Source organism: Dendrobates tinctorius, unplaced genomic scaffold (genome assembly GCF_039654945.1).
Source record: "Dendrobates tinctorius isolate UK_male_01 unplaced genomic scaffold, ASM3965494v1 ptg000303l, whole genome shotgun sequence".
Lineage (NCBI taxonomy): Eukaryota > Metazoa > Chordata > Amphibia > Anura > Dendrobatidae > Dendrobates > Dendrobates tinctorius.
The window spans coordinates 3,550,457-3,573,884 of record NW_027361970.1 but is presented as its reverse complement, the minus strand read 5'-3'; the positions used below and the strand labels follow the sequence as shown (position 1 = coordinate 3,573,884).

The following is a 23,428-nucleotide window of genomic DNA, read 5'->3' as shown; positions in this document are numbered from 1 at the left end:
GTTCTTCTATTAAGGACCCAACTGATCGCCTCATAGAGGGGCTTGCCCGCTCAGTGTATGAGGCAGCAGGGTCGGCTCTGGCCCCCTCCTTTGCGGCTACCTGGGTGGCTAAGGCCATGGTTTCATGGGCAGACACTCTGCATAGGGCCCTCCAAGACAGGGATCTGCCCGCGGAAATCTTGGAGGTGACAAATCAGATATCAGGAGCGAGTGATTATCTCGTCGGCGCCGCTCTGGATGCGGCCGAGTGTTCTGCTGTGGCAGCAGCAAATGCGATCGCCGTAAGGCGAGCATTATGGCTGAGATTATGGAAAGCGGATTCTATCTCTAAAAAATCCTTGACCTCATTGCCTTTTCAAGGCAATCGGTTGTTCGGTGAAAAGCTTGATAAGCTTATCTCAGAAGCCACAGGGGGGAAGAGTAGTTTTCTACCGCAACAGAAGAGTTGGCCGGCATTCAGGCAGACGCAGAGGCGTTTTCGGCCCTTTCGTAGCTCCTGGAGGTGGACTTCGGCCAGGGCATCCACCTCCGCAAATGATGGTCAGATTAGAGAAAGGCAAGTTTCTTACAGGGCCAATCCGCTGGGTAGAGGCCGAGGCCGTTTGCCCAGAGCGAGGGGGGCCAGATCACAAAAGCCTCCAGCAAAATGACTCGAGGCACTTCGTACCTACGGACGACAGAGTGGGCGGACGCCTACTAAGGTTCAGCCACGTTTGGGTCGCAGTGGCACGCGACGCTTGGGTGGCAGAACTGATATCGTCCGGGTACAAGATAGTTTGTCGGACTCCCGCCACGGCGTTTCTTCCGTTCCCGGCTCTCCGGAACAGAATCGCAGGCGGAAGGTCTGTTGCAGGCTATAATGACGCTACAGCGCAACGGGGTCATTGTCCCAGTGCCGAAAAGCGAAGAGACGCAAGGTTTTTACTCCAACCTGTTTTCAGTCCCCAAAAAGGACGGGACAGTAAGGCCAGTACTGGATTTAAAGATCCTGAACAAGTTTATCAGGGTCAGGCGATTCCGGATGGAATCCCTCCGTTCGGTCATTTCAGCCATGGATCCAGGGGAATTCCTGGCCTCGATCGATGTGCAGGATGCATATCTACACATCCCGATTTTTCCTCCACACCAGAGGTTCCTGCGTTTTGCGATCGGAGGGCGACATTTCCAATTTGTTGCTCTGCCCTTCGGTCTGGCCACTGCCCCCAGAGTCTTTACAAAGATAATGGCGGTGGTTATGGCCATCCTGCATGCTCGGGGCATAACGGTACTACCCTACCTGGACGACCTTTTGGTAAAGGGGCCGTCGTTTCAGGCGTGCCAGGAGAATGTCGGTATCACTCTGGATACCCTGGCCCGCCTAGGTTGGCTGATCAATCGGAACAAGTCGTCCTTGGTTCCGGCTCAGAGAATCGTATTTCTAGGCATGGTTTTCGACACCTCCCAGGGGCTGGTGATCCTCCCTCAGGACAAGGCGCAAAGGATCAAACAGGGGGTACGGAACCTTCTTCAGCCGGGCTCCAGATCCATCCGGTACGGCATGAGTGTGTTGGGCAGAATGGTGGCGGCGATGGAGGCAATCCCGTTTGCCCAGTTCCATCTCCGTCCGCTTCAACATGCGCTCTTGTCAGCATGGGACCGAAGGCTGCTTTCCCTCAATCATCGGTGCAGTTTGTCTCCACCGGTCCGACGGTCACTCCAGTGGTGGACTCGCGACTCGTCTCTGGTTCAGGGGAAACCCTTTCCCCCGGAACAGTGGTTGGTGGTGACGACCGATGCAAGCCTGCAGGGTTGGGGAGCAGTTTTCCAGAGTCACACAGCCCAGGGGTGGTGGTCCTTTCGGGAGGTAATTCTCCCGATCAACATTCTGGAGATACGGGCAATACGATTGGCCCTGCAACATTTTCAGCGTTGGCTGACAAACCGGCCGGTGCGCGTTCAGTCGGACAATGCTACAGCGGTAGCGTATGTGAACCATCAGGGGGGCACGCGCAGCCAGGCAGCCATGCGCGAGGTCGGGCTGGTACTGCGTTGGGCCGAGAAAAACCACGTGGTAATTTCAGCGGTGCACATTCCGGGAATCGAAAACTGGGCGGCGGATTTTCTCAGCCGACAGAGGGTCGCGGCAGGGGAGTGGTCCCTGCACCCCGAGGTTTTTCAACAGATCTGCCAACTGTGGGGGACACCAGACGTGGACCTTATGGCATCCAGAGAGAACGCCAAGATTCAAAGGTTCGTCGCTCGATCCCTCGACCCGCAGGCAATCGCAGCAGACGCTCTGGTGCTTCCGTGGAGCCAGTTTCGGCTCCCGTACTTGTTCCCCCCGCTACCTCTGCTTCCAAGAGTCATCAGAAAGATAAGGAGAGAGAAGGTTCCAGCAATTCTGCTGGCCCCAGACTGGCCTCGGCGGGCCTGGTATGCAGATCTGGTTCAATTAGTGGTGGACGTACCCTGGCGTCTCCCAGATCGGCCGGACTTACTGTCCCAGGGGCCGATCTGCCATCCGAACTTAGGGGCCCTGTGTTTGACGGCGTGGCCATTGAATCTTGGCTGTTAACACAGGCAGGATTCAGGCGCGATGTGGTGGCCACGATGGTGAGTGCCCGAAAGCCTTCCTCGGCGAAGGTATATCATCGGACTTGGGAAGTGTTTTTCCGTTGGTGTAGGGATCGTGGAGTGGCTCCTCTGGTTTTTTCGATCCCCAACGTACTGGCTTTTCTGCAGGCAGGGCTGGACGCGGGATTGGCTCGGAGTTCGCTCAGAACGCAAGTCTCGGCCCTGTCGGTGCTTTTCCAACGAAAGGTCGCTTCGGTCTGGCAGGTTAGGACGTTTATGCAAGGGGTCGCACATTTAGTACCCCCCTATAAGGCACCGATGGAATCATGGGACCTGAACTTAGTGCTCAGGGCCCTTCAGGAGCCTCCCTTCGAACCGTTACAAGAAGTCTCCTTACCTTACCTGTCCAGGAAGGTCGTTTTTCTGGTAGCGATAACATCTATTAGGCGGGTTTCGGAACTGGCGGCTTTATCTTGTAAACCGCCGTTCCTGACTTTTTACAAGGATAAAGTAGTTTTAAGGCCAGCTCCCCCCTTGTTGCCGAAGGTTGTCTCTGCATTCCATATCAACGAAGACATTGTCTTACCCTCGTTTTGCCCGGCACCGGTGCATAGGGTAGAAAAGGCATTGCACACCCTGGATCTGGTAGGAGCCCTTAGGAGATATGTGACAAGGACAGCGCCATTCCGCCAGACAGACTCTCTATTCGTGATTCCAGAAGGGCGGCGGAAGGGACTCGCTGCGTCCAGAGCGACTTTGGCCAGATGGGTTCGTCTGACAGTCCAAGAATCATATCAAATCAGTGGCACGCCGGTTCCGGCAGGGATCAGGGCACACTCGGCTCGAGCAGTGGGTGCCTCATGGGCACTGCGACACCAGGCTTCAGCGGAACAGGTGTGCAAAGCAGCTACCTGGTCCAGTTTGCATACGTTTGTCAAACATTATAACGTACATACCCAGGCATCCTCGGATGCAAGCCTGGGAAGAAAGATTCTCCAGGCAGCAGTTGCGCACCTCTAATCAGGGGCGCAAAATAGCATGGATTGGGTGAGCTAAGATCCCGCCCAGGGACTGCTTTAGAACGTCCCACAGTCTCTGTGTCCCCCAATGAGACGAAGGAGAAACATGGATTTTTGTGAGTACTCACCGTAAAATCCTTTTCTCGGAGACGCTCATTGGGGGACACAGCACCCACCCTATTAGCCAGTTGGCATCTGTTTATTTTGAATTATACAAATCCTTATGTAAGGATCAGGGTGGTCCCTTTTTCAGACGTATAATTTCTTGCCTGAGTTTAAGGCGCGTTCTCCTACTGCTTATGCACTAAACTGAGTTACGCCCGGTCTGGGGGCGAGGGTGTATGCGGCGGAGGAGGAGCTAACTCTTTTTTTGTATACTTAGTGTCAGCCTCCAGACGGCAGAAGCACACACCCACAGTCTCTGTGTCCCCCAATGAGCGTCTCGGAGAAAAGGATTTTACGGTGAGTACTCACAAAAATCCATGTTTTCCTTTTATTAGTCAGTGTCAGATATGTCTTTTTCCTTGCCACTCTGCCCTGAAGGCCAGCATCCCGGAGTCGCCTCTTCACTGTAGATGTTGACACTGGCATTTTGCGTGTACTTTTTAATGAAGCTGCCAATTGGGGACCTGTGAGGCGTCGATTTCTCAAACTACAGACTCTAATGTACCTGTATTGTTGCTCAGTTGTGCAGTGGGGCCTCCCACTTCTCTTTCTACTCTGGTTAGAGCCTGTTTGTGCTCTCCTCTGAAGGGAGTAGTACACACCGTTGTAGGAAATCTTCAGTTTCTTGGCAATTTCTCACATGGCATAGCCTTCATTTCTAAGAACAAGAATAGACTGTCGAGTTTCACATGAAAGTTCTTTTTTGCTGGCCATTTAAGAGTTTAATGGAACCAACAAATGTAATGTTACAGATTCTCAACTAGCTCAAAGGAAGGTCACATTTATAGCCTCTCTAATCAGCCAATCTGTTTTCAGCTGTGCTAACATACTTGCACAAGGGTTTTCAAGGGTATTCTAACCATTCATTAGCCTTCTTACACAGTTAGCAAACACAAAGTACCATAAGAACACTGGAATGATGGTTGTTGGAAATGGGCCTCTATACACCTATGAAGATATTGCATTACAAACCAGACATTTGCATCTAGAATTGTCATTTACCACATTAACAATGTATAGAGTGTATTTATGAATCATTTATTGTTAGCTTCATTGAAAAACACTATGTGCTTTTCTTTCAAAAATAAGGAAATTTCTAAGTGACCCTAAACTTTTGAACGGTAGTGTATATTTCTCTAGCAACCTTCCACGACAGCATAGGAGGATGTCTCCACGCCCTAATGGGGGACAGGAAGTACGAGAGGTTAAAAGGTCCCTCCCACCTTCCTCTCACCAGTGACTTTCCTGTCCCCCATGGGGCATGGAGAGGTCTGGTATGCTGTGTGGCCGGCTGCCGCAGCGTACCTGGAAGATGCCAAAAGCCGGACAGTGGTGGTCGGTGGCGCCGCCTCCCCTCCGTTCTGCTCCCGTCTTCTCTGAATTCGGGACCGTTTCCTGGCCCTCCCGAGCTCCCCTATGGGGAGTAAAGCGGGCCAGTGATCCCTGACCGGAGGCCTCCTGCAGCTCTCCCGTCTCTCCTCCTCCCCCTGCGTGCAGTGCGATACCGGAAGTGACGCCAGCGCACGTGTCACTTCCGGGGTATGTGGAGGTCGTGCTGTCATGGCGGCCCCCATCCTGTTGCCGGCGTGTGGAGCTCGCCAGCATTGCTGTGCCTGCTCTGGGACCCAGGGAGGAGGAGGGGGAAACAGATGACTGCGCTGAGGGCGGGGTTAATCTCATATTAACCCGCCGGGAGACGCCGACAGGTAAGATGAGAATCCCCTGTTAGCATGGACGGGTCTTCCTGCCCTGCGTCTGCAGAGCCCAGCGCTGCCCCAGCCACAGTAAGTGTCCAGGGGGGGTCCTAATGGTCCGGTCAGGGCATAGGTCCTCAAAATGCTTCTCCCCCTTATTCCATAGGGAGAAAAGTGTGCCCATAAGAGCACCAATACATCTAGCAAGTCGGCCAAATGTGCCATATGCAGCACAAAACTTCCCTCAAATTGGGAGAAGAAGCTATGTCAAGCTTGCACGGATAAGGTGGTTAGGGCTGAGCATCCGTCATTGATTGACGAAATCCGCAGCTTGGTTACCCATCAGGTTCAAACCTCTTTAGCTGCCCTGCCCCCCCCCCCGACCTCCACTCCCTCCGATAGTGGGTTCACCACCCCCTAAAAAACGGAAGATTCAAATAGAGGATTCAGAGTCAGAATCAGAAACATCATACAATTCGGGATCCAAGAATTGGGAACAACCAGGAACCTCTAGGTCAGCTGACACTAGAAGGTACCTCCTTTCCACGGAATATGTGGAGGAGCTGGTCAGTGCAATACTTGCCACTATGGGCCTAGAGGATGAACCAGTCACGCAGACAGCACAGGATCGCATGTTCGGTGGATATGAGGGGCCTAAGCGAATGGGGCTTCCAGTTCACAGGAGTGTAGCAGATATGATTTCCCAGGAATGGGAGTATCCAGAAAAACGCTACTCGGCCCCTTCAGAACTCCGACATAGATTTCCCCTAGAGGGAGAGGAATTTAGATGGGACATCCCTCCCGAAGGTAGATGTCCAGGTAGCAAGAGTGGTAAAAAAGACTGTTCTGCCGTTCGATGATGCATCCCAGCTTAGAGACCCGATGGACCGTAAAGCAGAAAGCCTCCTGAGAAAAGCCTGGGAAACCTCTGCCTTTACTTTAAAATCTGGAATCGCGTCCACCTGTGTATCTAGGTCCCTCTTCCAATGGATTGAGGAGCTAGAGAGCCATATTTCTCGTGGTACCTCAAGGAGTGACCTCCTCAACTTCCTTCCTATCTTGCAGAGAGCTACGGGTTTCCTGGCGGATGCATCAATGGAGATGATCCGTGCCTCTGCCAGGGCCATGGTCCAGTCATATTCCGCCAGATGGGCCCTCTGGCTTAAAACATGGAGTGGGGATGTTACATCCAAAGTTAAACTCTGCTCTTTACCCTTCAAAGGCGAACATGTTTTCGGCCCGGCCTTAGACGAAATTCTAGAAAAGGCCACAGATAAAAAGAAGGTGCTTCCAGAGCAGAGGACCACAAGAAAGCGTCTTTTTCGAGCCCCCCAGAGTCAGCCATCCCAACTGCGAGTAAAGGGAAAGACGGGAAGATTGAGCTACGCAAAGGGAGAGGCAGGAACATCCTGGTCCCCCAGCAGCAGCAGCAGCAACCTCAAGAAAAGCAATGACTCGACCCCGGTCAGGGGAAGGCTTTCCAGGTTTTTTCTTGCTTGGCAGTTGATCTCCAACAGCCCCTGGGTCCTCAGTGTGATCAGAGAGGGCCTTCTGCTAGAGCTCGAATCCTCCCCCCCCCCCCCGCAGGGTATTAGAGTTACCTCCCTACCACCTCGGGAGATCCCAGCATTAAAATCCGGCATTCGGCTTCTTCTACACTCAAAAGCCATCTCTCGGGTCCCTGCAGAGGAACAAGGAAGGGGGCATTATTCCAGATTGTTCCTAGTAAAAAAGCCCACAGGGGAGGCAAGAATAATAATAAATCTGAAAGGCCTCAACCGACACATTGCGTACCGCAAATTCAAGATGGAGTCAGTAAAGACCGCCGTTCCTCTGTTGGAGCCATCGTACTTCATGGCAACCATAGATCTGAAGGATGCTTATTTCCACATCCCCATACATCCTTCCCACAGGAAGTATCTGAGGTTTGCGATTCGTCAGGGTCCGGAAGTCAAGCACTTTCAATACAATGTGCTTCCCTTCGGAATATCCTCTGCCCCCCGAGTTTTTTCCAAAATTATGACAGAAGCCGTGTCCTACATCAGAAGCCGGGGTATATGTATTGTACCTTACCTGGACGACCTACTGATAATAGGGTCCTCCTACCAGACCCTGGAAGACCAGGTAGCCCAGACTCTGGACATTCTTCAATCATTGGGGTGGATCCCAAATATAAAGAAATCACAAATTCAACCCTCTCAGGAGGTAAAATTCTTAGGAATCCTACTAGATTCAAAGAATCAGATGTCCTTCCTCCCGGAGGAAAATCAGAGGTCCATAATGACAAGAGTCTCAGATTTCAGGGGACAGAGGTCCCCGACCCTCAGGTCAGCCATGTCCATATTAGGGTTAATGACCTCCTGCATCCAGTCGGTGCCCTGAGCTCAGGCCCACTCCAGAACGCTCCAATCCCATATCTTAAGAAACTGGAACAGGGATCACACCTGCCTGAAAAAAAGAGTTCTGACCCCAGGAACAGTGAAAGCCTCACTGGCATGGTGGATGGACTGCAAAAACCTGTGCAGGGGAATCAACTGGTCCCAGATCCCCTTAGTTACGGTTACGACAGACGCCAGCAAAAAAGGCTGGGGAGCTGTAGTGTCTCGACAACCATTCCAAGGGTTATGGAGCCAGAAAATGAGTGCAAGATCCTCAAACTTCAGGGAGCTGAAGGCAGTGGAGGAAGCCCTCCGGGCAGCAAGACATCTGGTCCAAGATCAACATATCAGAATCTACTCAGACAATGTAACAACAGTGGCACATCTCAGGCATCAGGGCGGCACAAGATCCAGCAACCTGGAGGGCCTTTCAGGCCGATATTTTGCTGGGCCGAAAGACACCTCCGTTCCCTGACAGCGGTCCACCTGAAAGGTATGGCCAATCTTCAGGCAGATTTCCTGAGCAGAAAACGCATCCAGTCCGGCGAATGGACCCTGAATGGAAGAATCTTTCGAATACTAGTTAGCAGGTGGGGTCTCCCGGAGGTGGACCTTCTAGCCTCAGGAGAGAATGCTCAAGTGAGAGACTACTTCTCCCTGAACCCCAGGGACAGATCCCTGGGAGTGGACGCCTTCGCCCACAAGTGGAGGTTCCGTCTAGCATATGCCTTCCCGCCGGTTCCAATCCTTGCTGCAACCCTTAGAAAAATCCGGGAGGATCAGACCCCAACCATTCTAGTAGCTTCGCTGTGGCCAAAGAGGAGCTGGTATTCTCTAATTACAGAACTACGGGTACACGGGCCATTCATCCTGCCCATAGATGACCTTCTCTTGCAGGGTCCTCTATACCACCCAAACCTCCGGGCAATGAGGTTAGCGGCCTGGCTTCTGAAGCCCAGATATTGAGAGCCAAGGGGCTATCGGAGGCGGTAATTAAAACCCTCCAGAAATCTCGGAAGCCGGTCACCAATGCCATATATAATAAAATATGGAAGAGATTCTCCTCATGGTGTCTGCCAGACCTGCCCGACCCAGACAACCCTAACATTTCTCGTATCCTGGATTTCTTACAGAGGGGGCTGGAACTAGGTCTAAAACCTAGCACACTAAAAGTACAAGTATCGGCATTAAGCTCCATGTTTGACTGTGACTTGGCTAACCACAGGTGGATAAAAGAAAGATTCATGACATCAGCTGCTAGGCTACATCCAAAAAAACTAATTTCCGTTCCACCATGGGACTTGAATGTGGTGCTTACGGGACTCACTCAATCACCCTTTGAGCCTCTATCATCCTGTACTTCTCAGCTCCTCACCTACAAATTAGCCTTCCTTATAGCAATAACCTCAGCAAGGCGAGTAGGAGAGCTCCAAGCTCTCTCAATCAAGGAACCCTACCTAACAGAGACGATTCCATAGTTCTCTCCGTTGATCCATCTTTTCTACCAAAGGTTGTGTCTGACTTTCATAGGTCTCAGAATATAACTCTTCCTTCATTCTGTCAAAACCCAGCAAACCCCAAAGAGGAGGAGTTCCACACGCTGGACGCAAGACGTATAATTCTCCACTACTTGGAGTACACCAAACCATATAGAATCGACCACAACCTATTTATCCATACCTCTGGTCCAAACAGAGGAAAGAAGGTGGCAAAGAACACCATTGCCAATTGGATTAAAAAGGCTATCTCTGAAGCATACCTGGCGCAAAACATCACTCCCTCTGCAGGGATCAAAGCGCATTCAACACGATCTACCTCTACTTCATGGGCTGAGAGGGCAGGTGCATCTTCAGAGCAGATTTGTAAGGCAGCAACCTGGTCCTCCTTACATACTTTTACTAAACACTATAGATTGGACATTAGACCTTGTGTCCAACAGGGATCTAGTCTTTGGCCGAAAAGTTCTTCAGGCCGTTGTCCCCCCCCCCCCCCCTAGTGCAGTATAGGTTGTTATGCCTCCTATGCTGTCGTGGAAGGTTGCTAGAGAAAATAGAATTAGACTTACCAGTAATTCGGTTTCTAGAAACCTTCCACGACACCACTGTCTCCCTCCCTGCATTCTTGGACAAATTCTGAGAATCCTAAGGTAACCGGTGCTATGGTAATCAGTTATAAGTCACTGGTGAGAGGGAGGTGGGAGGGACCTTTTAACCTCTCGTGCTTCCTGTCCCCCATTAGGGCGTGGAGACATCCTCCTATGCTGTCGTGGAAGGTTTCTAGAAATCGAATTACCGGTAAGTCTAATTCTATTATTATACATACACAGACAGGTATGTTTTCCTTTGTTGGTGATGACAGCTTCAAGACACCTCCTGTATGGAGAAACTAGTTGCAAGGATTGCTCAGGTCTGATTTTTGCCCATTCCACACAGACACTCTTCACATCCTGAAGGTCCTGTGGGCTCCTTCTTTGAACTGAGGTTTAGTTCCTTCCATAAGTTTTCTGTTTGGGTCCGGTGATTGCTTGACCATTCTATAAGCGCTATTTTCCTTCTCTGAAACAAAATAAGTTTCCTTGATTGTGTGCTTGGGATCATTGTCTCCTAAGATGTCCACCCTCATTTCATCTTTATCATCCTGGTAGATGGCTGCCGATTAATATCAAGAACACCTTTGTCCATTTGTCAATTCAGCTTTCCTTCCATTGTATGACATTTGCCAGTGCTGTATGCTGAAAAACAGCCCCACACCATGGTGTTCCAACCTCCAAACTTCACTGTTGATATGACTTTTTGGGGTGCCTCCGAACATGGTGTGTATTATCGCATACAAAGAGTTTTATTTTGGTCTCACCTGACCAGACTATATTCTTAAAGTATTTCACAGGTTTGTCTAAATTTTTTTGAGCAAAGTGGAAATGTGCTTGAAGATTCTTTTTGTTTAGCAATGGAGTTTTGTGTAGTGAGCGTGCGTACATGCCATGGAAGTTGAGTGCATTACCTGCTGATTCTGCCTGTAATTTGATTTTCCATTTTGATTTTGCGGATCATTCCAAGTCCAGACCTCCATGGGATATTAATTTTGATTTACATTGATCATTTTTGTTTTATTGTTCTCAATGCAATCCACCATGTAATGAATAAAGATTTGCAACTGGAGTATTACATTCAGTGATATCTATGATGTGGGACTTTAGTGTTCCCTTTGTTTTTTTGAGGAATGTGTATATACTGCTCAAGAACATAAAGGGAACACTAAAACCCCACATCCTAGATATAACTGAATGAAATACTCCAGTTGCAAATCTTTATTCATTACATGGTGGATTGCATTGAGAACAATAAAACGATCAATGTAAATCAAAATGAATATCCCATGGAGGTCTGGACTTGGAATGATCCGCAAAATGGAAATTCAAATTACAGGCAGAATCAGCAGGTACAATTCTTTCAAAGAATACAATAAGTACCGTATATACCCAAGTATAAGCCGACCCGAGTATAAGCCGACCCGAGTATAAGCCGACCCCCCTAATTTTGCCACAAAAAACTGAGAAAACTTAATGACTCGAGTATAAGCCTAGGGTGGGAAATGCTCCATAGATTATTCCCCCATATGGTGTCCCCAGAAGAAGCTCCATAGATTATTCCCCCATATTCTGCCCCCATAAGAAGCTCCACAGACTGTTCCCCAATATACTGCCCCCATAAGAAGCTCCATAGATTATTCACCCATATGCTGACCCCATAAGAAGCTCCATATTGTTCCCCCATATGCTGCCCCCATAAGAAGCTCCTAGATTATTCCCCCATGTGCTGCCGCTGCTGCTGCTGCATGTAAAAATAAAAAAAATGACATACTCACCTCTCCGTCGCTGGGTGTCAGATACTCACCTGTCCTGCGTCCATGGCTTCTCACCGCTATCTGCCACGTCATCTGTCAGTGACGTTCAGACTGCAGGGGGTGCGGCGCGCACAAATCACGTCACCGCACCCTCTGCTGTCTGAAGTCACTGACTGATGACAGACAGCTGCAAGCAGCCATGGACGCAGGACAGGTGAGTATCGCTATACTTACCCGTCCTGACACTGTCGCTTGAGCCCCCAGCTTCTCCGCACTCTCTCTTCCTGCGTTCAGTGGTCATGTGATACCACTGCGCATATTCATGAGTTTTAATGAGCGGTACCACGTGACCGCTGAAGGCAGGAAGAGAGAGCGCGGAGAAGCTAGGGGCTCAAGAGACAGCATCAGGACGGGTAAGTATGACCTGATACCCCCGCCCCTCCGACCCCCCGGTATATATGACTCGCATATAAGCCGAGAGGGGGGACTTTCAGCCCAAAAAAAGGGCTGAAAATCTCGGCTTATATTCGAGTATATACGGTAATCACTCAACCCTCATGGCCTGTGCTCACGCTCACCACGCAAGACTTTCCAGCTGATCCAACTTCAGTGGAAATTCGTTAAGACAAGTAAATTACGCTCAGTATTGTGAGTGTGACCTCCCCTTGCCTTTATGACCTCCACTACAAGGCCTGGGCATGCTCCTGATGAGGAGGTGGATGTTCTCCTGAGGGAGATCTCCTCCCGGACCTGGATTAACCCCTTAGTGACCCGGCCATATTTTTTAAATCTGACCAGTATCACTTATGTAGTAATATCTCTGGAATGCTTCAATATATCATTGATTTTGAGACTGTTTTTTTTCGTGACACATTGTACTTTATTATAATGGTAAATTTATGTTTATGTTTTGCGTTTATAAAAAATATCAGAAATTTTACAAAAAAATAGCAATTTTCAAACTTTCAATATCCCTTTAATCCAGACAGTCATACCACACAAAAACATTAATACATAACATTTCCCTCATGTCTACTTTATATCAGCACCATTTGTAAAATGTTGTTGTTTTCTTTTGTTAGACATTTAAGAAGGTTTAAAATTGTAGTAGTAATTTTTCATTTTTTCAAGGAAATTTACAAAACTTATTTTTTAGGGAGCTATTAAGTTTTGAAGTGACTTGGGGGGGGTCGGGGTCCTGTATATTGTAAAGCCCCAAAAATAATACCATTTTAAAACCTGCACCCCTCAACATATTCAAAATGGCTCTCCGGTCGTTTATTAGCCCTTCAGAAATTAATGCAAAGTTGCATAACAGGAATGACAAAATGTCTTTTTACCATCTAAATGCTGATAACTTCTGAACAGGCCGCTATAGCAAGCAGACATTATGGCCATTACTTGGCAATGAATTGCCTTCGCAAACATCAGGACCACACAATCAAGGTCTCAGGGTGCCGATGAGATTAAATAGGGAGCCCCCACACTTTTAACCATCTAGATGCTGTAGTCATTATTGACAGCAGCATTTAATGGGTTAAATGATTATAGTCTGTACCAACACTGATCGTGGCTGATGCAGCAAGTTGTCAGCTATAAAGTACTGCTGACTAGTGATGAGCGAGTATACTCGTTGCTCGGGTTTTCCCGAGCATGCTCTGGTGTCCTCCGAGTGTTTTTGTGTGCTCAGAGATTTAGTTTTTGTCGACACAACTGCATAATTTGCGGCTGCTAGACAGCCTGAATACATGTGGGGATTGCCTGTTTGTTAGGGAATTCCCATATGTATTCAGGCTGTCTAGCAGCCGCAAATCATGCTGCTGCTTCGGAAAAAAACTAAATCTCCGAGCACGCCAAAATACTCGGAGGACACCCACGCATACTCAGGAAAACCCAAGCAACGAGTATACTTGCTCATCACTACTGCTGACAGCTGCTGGATTGTCACCCGTCGGGGGATGCTAGTCTCTTAAATTGCAGGTCAGTAAAAAGGCGCATTGGTGGTTATTAAGGGGTTAAAGCACCAGTCAACTCCTGGACAGCATGTGGTGGAAGGTGGCATTGATGGATGGAACAAAATATGATGTCCAGTTTGTGCTCGATTGGATTCAGGTCTGGAGAACAGGCAGGCTAGTCCATAGCATTAATGTCTTCATTAGGCAGGAACTACTGACATACATCAGCCACATGAGGCCAAGCATTGTCATGGACATTGTCATGTCATGTCAGTGGATAAGGTCCACTGCACCTGCGTACGGTTTTACAATGGGTCTGATGATTTCATCTCGGGACCTAATGGCCATCGGGGTACCTCTGGCTAGCACGTGGAGGGCTGTTCGGCCTTCCAAAAAAAAATGCCTCTCCACATCTTTACTGACCCACTGCCAAATCGGTCATGCTGATGGATGTTGTAGGCAGCAGAACGTTCTCCATGGCATCTCCAGACTCTCGTTTGTGCTCAGTGTAAACCTGCTCTCATCTGTGAAGAGCACAGGGTGCCAATGTCAAATCTGCCAATCTGTCTTCTCTAGCAAATGTCAGTCGCCCTGCACGGTGTTGGGCTGTAGGCCAAACACCCATTGTGGACATCAGACCCTCATACCTCACTCATGGTGTCTGTCTCTGACAGTTTGAGCAGATACATGGATGTTAGTGGCCTCCTGGAGATTATTTTGCATGGCTCTGGCACAGCTCCTTCTGTTCCTCCTTACACAAAGACGGAGGTAGCAGTCCTGCTGTTGGGTTGTTGCCCTCCTATGGCCCTCTCCACGTCCCCTGGTGTACTGGCCTTTCTCCTGATATCTGCTCCACGCTCTGGACATTGTGCTGACTGACACATCTACTCTTCTTGTCACAGCTCGCATTGATGTGCCACTCAGAATGAGCTACACTACCTAAGCAATTTTTGGGTTGTAGACACTTTGTCATACTATGGTCCTGAAATCCTTTAAGGGGTGAGAGCAATGACAAAATGACCAAACCACCACTCCTTTGTAGGGGTTGTCTTGCTAATTGCCCATCATTTCTCCCTGGTGTGTGTTCCATTTGCACAACAGCAGGAGAAATTGATTCACAATTGGTGCTGCTTCATTACTGGACAGGTTGATTTCACAGATGTGTGATTGACTTGGAGTTGCATTGAGTTGTGTGTGTTGTGATGCAGTAACCTCTGTTACAGCTAGGGAGCGCTGTGTATGTGTTTCAGGATGCGCTTGGAGGTATAGTTATGATGGTGAATTAGGGACTGGCATTATTGTAAATGGCCGGTATGTGTCGCAGAGGTTCTCTTGCGCTGTAAGCCATGGTTATGCTGGGACTTATAGTTCCATAAGTATTTGTGTATTACTTATAAGGGTGGCTTATAGGGTTAGTCAGAGAGCTGGGTGGGAATTGACCAACCACACATGTACTGCCTATCCATGGGGGTGGTTACAACCATATAATGTGACTGAGGTCTGGTCACATGGACAGAGTGTGTGTACCTGAATGGTTCAGGGTGCAAGGTACTGGAAGGTCTGTGTTGGAGGATCCTGGGAGTAGGATCAGATTCCTGGAGCACGTGGTGAGACCTTTAACCTGGTGGCCTGGGTGTTGGACAAGTGTCCTGAATAGCACCCGGACAGGCCACGTTTGTGCGGAGTCTGGGACGGCCCCACACGGAGAAAGATGCTGTCCTGTAGAGGACCCTGGACTGACGAGGAGTTAGCCTGTGGAGCAGGAGCTCATGAGAGGTAATCCCGGGTATGGGGAAAGAACTATCTGCATTGACAACTGTCAGTTACTGAGCTGTGCGGTCACCTGGTGACTGGAGAGAGTCTGCCATGACTAGTGAATGTTGTGTAAAGCCATACGTGATGAAGTAATGGACTATGTGTAAGCCGGTGATGTGCAACCTGGCTTACGGAGCGGTTTATGATGTTTAAATAAACCCTATGGACTGTTTTGTGTGAAAAACCGTGCCTGACTACGTTAATGCGCTGCCAAGCGAGTGTTCCCCAACACACAAAGTAGGCGCTACGCCACAGTGTACACACACACACACACACCTTTCTTTATTTTTTTTCATTTCTATTTATGACCTGAAAGGACCATTAAAGCACATTTATATTGTGTTCCAATAATTTATAAATATCAATCGTGTGTTTTAGGTTGGGGGTGAAACCAAATTGGACTGGCTGCAGATTTTTTTTTCAATGCATTTCCCACAAATAGGCTAGCATATTGGCCCATGCTGCTCTGCAGATCTAGCATCTTGGCCACATTGCAGAGATGATCTGTTAGGGCTCGGCAGCTCCTCTTCTCTCCTGTCACCTGTGTCTAAAGAAGGAAGCGCTGACTGCACTTCCTATCTGTAATACATAGCGGTTGTGCAGCGTGTCTGGCTATGACAGTCTCCTCCACATTCCTTCAGCCACGCCATGTCTGTGCAGCGGCTTATTCTGCAATCCCATTATGAAACGTCATCGCCCTTACGTTTGTTGGGTGGTTTTGGCACTGTTATGTTTACTACAAAGTTAATGCCATGTGAATGCTGTAAAAACACATCATGTGGAACAATTGCAGAATTTCATGGTCTGCTTTATTTCAATTTCCTGTTTTTAGTACAGTATATAGAAAATTACAACTATCACTTGTCCTGCATAAAACAAGCACTCGGCTGTGGGAATTGAAAAGAAAGGATTACGGTGGGAGGAAAAAAACAAAATCCGAGAATGTAGCAACAGTAAAGTGTGAAAGTAGAGGTGTAGATGAGAGCTAGTCTAATAGTTTCACGACTCTGAAATTCCCTATAGTCCAGTACTGCGTCCATCCCTGGTGGTGGCATATAGTGTCTGATGTACGGACAGATATAAAGGGAACTGTCAGAGTTATGTCCTCTGGCTGCCATCCGAATAAAGTCCAATGACCCAGGAGCAGCATATATAAAGCAATCACCGGCACTGATACAATATCTTCTGGCAACCATCAATAGAGGGACACAGTTTGTTGAGCTTCTAGCGGCCCTTTATAGAGCAGCTAGTTGTGTTATGTAGTGAGCCCCTCGCGGCAACAGCAGTGTCTTATATAGAAGATCTATTGGCATTTGACAGTTTCTTTAGGGAAATTTCCGGCTGTCTGAGGTTCCCTGCAGTATGGACAGGTGGGGCACTGTGCTCGTGTATCTATGGGTCCCTACCCAAACTCCCCCGTTCTGTGCTCGCTCCCGTTACTGCTCTGCTCTGATATTTCTGGCTGTTAGGTGGTAAGAGAGTTCTTTTGCCAACCAAATGAAGATAAAAAAAACATTATTCGGCACTCAGGCCATAATTAAAAACCATGCAAAACCTTTCCGGTGCAAAGATACGCGGTGCTATGGCGTCTGATGTAGAACAGGCACAGAAAACCACTTTACTATCTAACAGATGATTTTTGTTTTGTATATTGGCTCGGCAACTTAAAGTGAATGTGTCACCAGATTCTTACAGTGCTAACTGCTTACATTATTAAATGGATATTGGGCCTGAAGAAGCTGGTCTACTTTGAAAATGTATATCAGAACGGGTGTATAAGCCTTCTGTAGAAGTTTTCTTGCCCAATATCAAATTGAGTCCAGCTCCAGTAATAAAATGCTAATTTTCTTATCGGGCAGGTGAATTTTAATCAAGTAATTTTGACTTGGATTTAAGAAGTACACCAAGCTCATCAGGTCTAATAGATTTATGTAATAACATATGCAGATGGTGACAGATGAGCTTTACAGAGGAGAGATAGGGGATAACCTGCTGATTGAGGGGTGTCCCACCGCTGGAGCTGTCCCCGATGCTCATAATGGGGAATTTATTCCAGAAGGAGAACTTTCATACATGTTACAAAATGGAGCAGTAGGTTGGGCGCCTGATCACTGCTCCATTCATTCTCCATGGGGCTTCAGGAAAAAGCTGAGTGCAGCACTCCGCAGCCCCAGAGGGAATAACGAGCTCAGGCTGCACATGTGCACTGCTGCTCCTTCCTATCTATCGGTGTGGGTCGTAGTGGTCAGACCCCACCAATCAGCAAGTTGCCAGCTGTCCGGCGGATAGGTGATAGCTTCTCTTCAGCGGAGACCCCTTTAAGGTTGATGGTTACCCGTGAAGGTATTGGTGGGGGTCTGCGTACTGCGACCTTATTGCCTGCTGATTGGAAGAGAACCATCTGTTGATAAGAACTAGAAGCAATTGCATTACTTCCTGCCGTGCCCCTCTCTCCCATCAGATATCATGTTTTAATTGAAACTCTTGCTAGGAAGGTATCAGTGGAATAGAAGTAGATTTTCATTTTTTTTTTCTCTTGCATTCAGTGTCAGCAGTGGTGCCGTATAGAAAAGTCACTAGATGGAATGCACAGGGGCCTGAGAGGTCATCCCCTCCATTGACATTACTTAATGAACATGTATGAATGGGAATTTAATGGACTATAGACATAACTGTGGGAACATTAACCATAGAGCTGCTGAGCGCTCCTGACAGATCTGGGAGGTTCTAATCGGAGAGTTTGGCCTCTCGCACGTTGGGTAATGTGCTAGGCATAGCGTGGAGCTGTTCTCGTCATGTAATTTGTAATGAAGTGAAGTACTTGATGGTAACTTGCTGGTGCATGTAATAAGTCTTGTTAACAATGATGGATGTATCCTTGCAGGATGCTGAGAGTAATCCACTGTGCAGACGCTTGCAGCTGAAGGACATTATTCCAACGGAGATGCAGAGATTGACCAAATATCCGCTACTGCTGGACAACATCGCCAAGTACTCAGGTCAGCGGGGTGCTGATGGACGCCCACTACATTTAGCAGCTTTTTACCTGGTGTGGAAATTAATTTGTAGGATGAAGTTGTTTTCCTTCCGTTAAACTAATTGCTCTAAAGGTCTCCGATATTCATGTGGATGAATGGGAACAAAACATTATTGGTTATACAGTATACTACATCGCGAACCGAACCATATAGTCCAAGCTAGGGATTAATGAATGTCATTACTAACCAAATGGTAGGATGACTCTACCTGGTAGACCGGTAATGGGAGCCGGGATAAGGCAGGAAATATAATCTCGCATATCTTTTCCGCCTATGTTAAAGGGAACCTGTTAGGAAGCTGTCTGTATGGGCATGCAGATCCTAGGAAGGGGAATAAAATGATACCTTGATATCTGTGATCTGATGTCTTATTCCAGGAAAATCCACATTTTTCTTATATGTAAACGAGCTGTTAATATCTATGGGATCTATAGATCTCCCTGAGGATCTGCCTCCAAAGCTTATTTTAAATGAAAGTGAGCGATACCAGTGTGAGACATGTAATGACTGACAGTCTGCTCTCCTGATCTCACTCCAGAGCTGTGTGAGATATTATACCTGACACATCTGTCCTCTTTGTGCTTCAGCTTCCATGTTGCAGATAGTCAGTTTTGTGATACAACAGAGCTGTGAGAGCTGCTGCTGCAAGCATGTTTGTATGGAGACAAAGTTCAGTTCTACTATAATGTGTTAGTTACATGTCTCACACTGGTAACTCTCCCTTCTAATTAAAACAAGCTCTGGAGGCAGATTATCATGGAGATCTATGTCCGGCCCATAGATCTTAACAGCTTGTTTACACATTAAGAAAAACGTGGGTTTCTCTGGAATAAGACATGAGATCGCAGATATCAAGGTATTATTTTATTCAGCTTCCTATGACCTGCCAGCCCATATCGACGGCTTAGGAGGGTGGCTACTACTGACAGGTTCCCCACAATACCTGGTGTTCAGTAATGCAAATATAGTGCATTTTTATATATATATTCATTTTTTGTGCTACTATGTGTAGTTAAAACATCAGAAATCCTATGACTTGTCACACTGACCGCGAAGCCTAATTTTAAGGTCACGCTTGCTGTTCTGTACAGAGGACTTTTCAGCAGCCTCATTATTACAGACAAAATTGCAATGAAAGGTAACAGCTCTGTATGTAGAATATAACACAGGATCCACTATTCACAGGAGGCGATGTTACCGCTGCAGTGTCTGTCAGTCTATTGCTGCTCATGTTCATTATGTTTTCCTGAAAGAACTGGAAGCGCGAGTCTAATATTAAGCCAGTGTGTGAAAATGTGAAAACATTTTTTTGAATACCTTTAACATAAAATTCTGATTTTTAGAGGAGCCTGTATATAGATGCTGCCCAAAAAATGTGCATCATGAATCAACCAGGCTACAAAGTAGCATCCAGGTATGCTTTAGGGCTTGTTCACACATCTGTACTTGCTCAGTATTTTGCATCAGTGTTTGTATGCCGAAACCAGAAAAAAAAATCTAGAATTGAAAGATTCCTCACTGTTTCGCTGTTCTATGTTTTGGAGACTCTCCTGGTTTTGGCATAGAAATACTAATCCGAGATACATGTGTGAATAAAGCCTCAATCTGGAGTGCTCCAGTGTTTCAGAGAACACATAGTATGAAGAATCATCCAAGGACTAAATTGAGAAACCTACCTAGTCGGGGGCCATGCTTGGCTTCCTATAGCCCCCGGGTGGCTTTTCAGACTGTTTTCTTGGTAACATAGAAGTGTTTCTGGGTACATATAGCTGCTGTAATCTTGCAGCCCTCTGATTCATGACTCACAGGTTCATATATATTTGGACAGAGGCAACAATTTTCTAATTTTGGTTCTAGACATTACCACAATGAATTTTAAACAAAACAATTCAGATGCAGTTGAAGTTCAGACTTTCAGCTTTCATTTGAGGGTATCCACATTAAAATTGGATCAAGGGTTTAGAAGTTTCAGTTCCTTAACATGTGCCACCCTGTTTTTAAAGGGACCAAAAGTAATTGGACAGATTAAATAATTGTAAATAAAATGTTCATTTCTAGTACTTGGTTGAAAACCCTTTGTTGGAAATGACTGCCTGAAGTCTTGAACTCATGGACATCATCAGACGCTGTGTTTCCTCCTTTTTGATGCTCTGCCAGGCCTTCACTGTGGTGGTTTTCAGTTGCTGTTTGTTGTGGGCCTTTCTGTCTGAAGTTTAGTCTTTAACAAGAGAAATGCATGCTCAATTGGGTTGAGATCAGGTGACTGACTTGGCCATTCAAGAATATTCCACTTCTTTGCTTTAATATACTCCTGGGTTGCTTTAGCTTTATGTTTTGGGTCATTGTCCATCTGTGGTATGAAACGACGACCAATCAGTTTGGCTGCATTTGGCTGGATCTGAGCACACCGTATGGCTCTGAATACCTCAGAATTCATTCGGCTGCTTCTGTCCTGTGTCACATCATGAATAAACACTAGTGACCCTGTGCCACTGGCAGCCATGCATGGCCAAGCCATCACACTGCCTCCGCCGTGTTTTACAGATGATGTGGTATGTTTTGGATCATGAGCTGTACCAAGACTTCACCATACTTTTCTCTTTCCATCATTCTGGTAGAGGTTGATCTTGGTTTCATCTGTCCAAAGAATGTTCTTCCAGAACTGTGCTGCCTTTTTTTAGATGTTTTTTAGCAAAGTCCAGTCTAGCCTTTTGAGTCGATGCTTATGAGTGGCTTGCACCGTTCAGTGAACCCTCAGTTTTTACTTTCATGCAGTCTTCTCTTTATAGTAGATTTGGATATTGATACGCCTACCTCCTGGAGAGTGTTGTTCACTTGGTTGGCTGTTGTGAAGGGGTTTCTCTTCACCATGGAGATTATTCTTCGATCATCCACCACTGTTGTCTTCCGTGGGCGCCCAGGTCTTTTTGCATTGATGAGTTCACCAGTGCTTTCTTTCTTTCTCAGGATGTACCAAACTGTAGATTTTGCCACTCCTAATGTTGTAGCAATTTCTCGGATGGGTTTTTTCTGTTTTTGCAGCTTAAGGATGGAAGGAACCTGCATGGAGAGCTCCTTTGACCGCATGTTTCCTTCACAGCAAAACCTTCCAAATGCAAGCACCACACCTCAAATCAACTCCAGGCCTTTTATCTGCTTAATTGAGTGACATAACTAAGGGATTGCCCACATCTGTCCATGAAATAGCCTTGGAGTCAATTGTCCAATCACTTTTGGTCCCTTTAAAAACAGGGTGGCACATGTTAAGGAGCTGAAACTCCTAAACCCTTCATCCAATTTTTAATGTGGATACCCTCAAATGAAAGCTGAAAGTCTGAACTTCAACTGTATCTGAATTGTTTTGTTTAAAATTCATTGTGGTAATGTCTAGAACCAAAATTAGAAAAATGTTGTCTCTGTCCAAATATATATGGACCTAACTGTATCAGTCTCTAATTGCCTGTCATTAATTTTCTGATGACACTTTCCATTTAGTACAAGCCTTGTTAGCCATTTGGGAGTAGTTTACAAAAGTGTCAAAGTTTGATCCATTCTGGAAACATTTGAACAACGTCCTCATCTTTGGACCTTTTCCCATAACCACTAAGATGTGGCCCCGGTGTTGGGTAGAAAGCCCTGCTTCATGGACCTTGGCTCCAGCTGGTTGATTGACGATTCTGTTGTGTTCACTAGACCAACCTGAAGAGAAGCTGAAGGTAAAGAACGCTGCAGACCATTGCCGGCGGATACTAAATCATGTCAACCAGGCTGTCCGAGAAGCTGAGAACAAGCAGGTGAGCTGGGAACATGCATCGGCTGTGGGCTGACCATGAAGGACCAGCACTCTTCTTTGTGATGACACACGATGGTTTTAGTTTGGATTCACTATGAACCTGTAATGGGAGCCGTAACGTTGCAGTGTTTCCTTTGCACAGCGGCCCCCACGGACACCTGCTGCTTTATCTTTATTATGAGCGGAAAATAAAATGCTGCAGCAGCTCTATTTTTTCCTTAAACGATTGAATTTGTAACAGCCCTGTTGTAGATATGAACATGGATTCTCCTCCAAGGAGGCCATGATTTTTTTTTCTATATGCAGCATTACTGTGGCATTGCTGGGTATATTATAAGCGATCAAATGATCGCAGGTTCAAGTCCCCCTAAGGGGACTAAAAATAAAGTAGTGAAAAAAAGTTTAAAAAATAAAGCACAACTTCAAATTACCATCAGTTTAAAAATAAAGATAATGAAAAAGTGCTAATTTTTGATGTAGTCTATAAAAGTCTGATGCATCAAAATTTAAAAATAATTACCTTGATCAAAATGTCATATCTACCGCAAAATGCTCTCAACGAAAAAAGTCTTGACCCTCAAAAAACATGCTCTCACACAGCTACATAGACCAGACATGTAAACTTTGAGAGTCTCAAAATGGTGACACATCCAAAAAAACTTCGTTTTGCAAGGTTTTTTTTGTTTTTATTTTAGCACCACTAAAATAATTAATAACAGACAAATTTGTTATCCCCATAATCGTTCCAATGACAGTCATTGCTTGGCTACTTACTACACAATATAAACTATAAAAACAATTCCCCAATAAACAATATCAGAATCGCGTTCATTTTTTTTCCCGTAATTTCACTGTACTTGGATTTTTTTTTTTCCCCGTTTGCCAAGACCCTGTATGGTAAAATAAATGATCGCACTGAAAAGTAGAATATGTGCTGTAAAGAAATAAGTCCCCATACGTCATGTGGATTAAAAAAAAAAGTTTTTGCTCATGGAAGAAGGGGTGAAAAAAAAGGTGAAGGAACCAGTTTGAACAGAACAGTTAGGCTGCTCCTAGGGCTTGTATTGTGCTTGCACTACTGATTAGTGATCGCTGACTGTGCGGATGGCCGTGGAAGGGTTACTGATTTCACTATCCATTCCTAGTTTAAAGGGGTTGTGTCCAGGCTTGGGAGA

At 46.7% G+C, this 23,428-nt stretch overlaps 1 protein-coding gene across 4 annotated transcripts in view; it reads left to right on the top strand.

Moving 5' to 3' along the window:
- Positions 1-23,428, top strand: part of ARHGEF12 (Rho guanine nucleotide exchange factor 12) — a 242,214-nt gene that overhangs the window by 169,258 nt on the left and 49,528 nt on the right. For all 4 annotated transcript variants that reach the window (XM_073560728.1, XM_073560729.1, XM_073560727.1 and 1 more), the window contains 2 exons: positions 18,307-18,421; positions 22,154-22,254. In XM_073560728.1, coding sequence (XP_073416829.1) covers positions 18,307-18,421; positions 22,154-22,254 — 216 coding nt within the window. The remainder of the gene's footprint in view (positions 1-18,306; positions 18,422-22,153; positions 22,255-23,428) is intronic.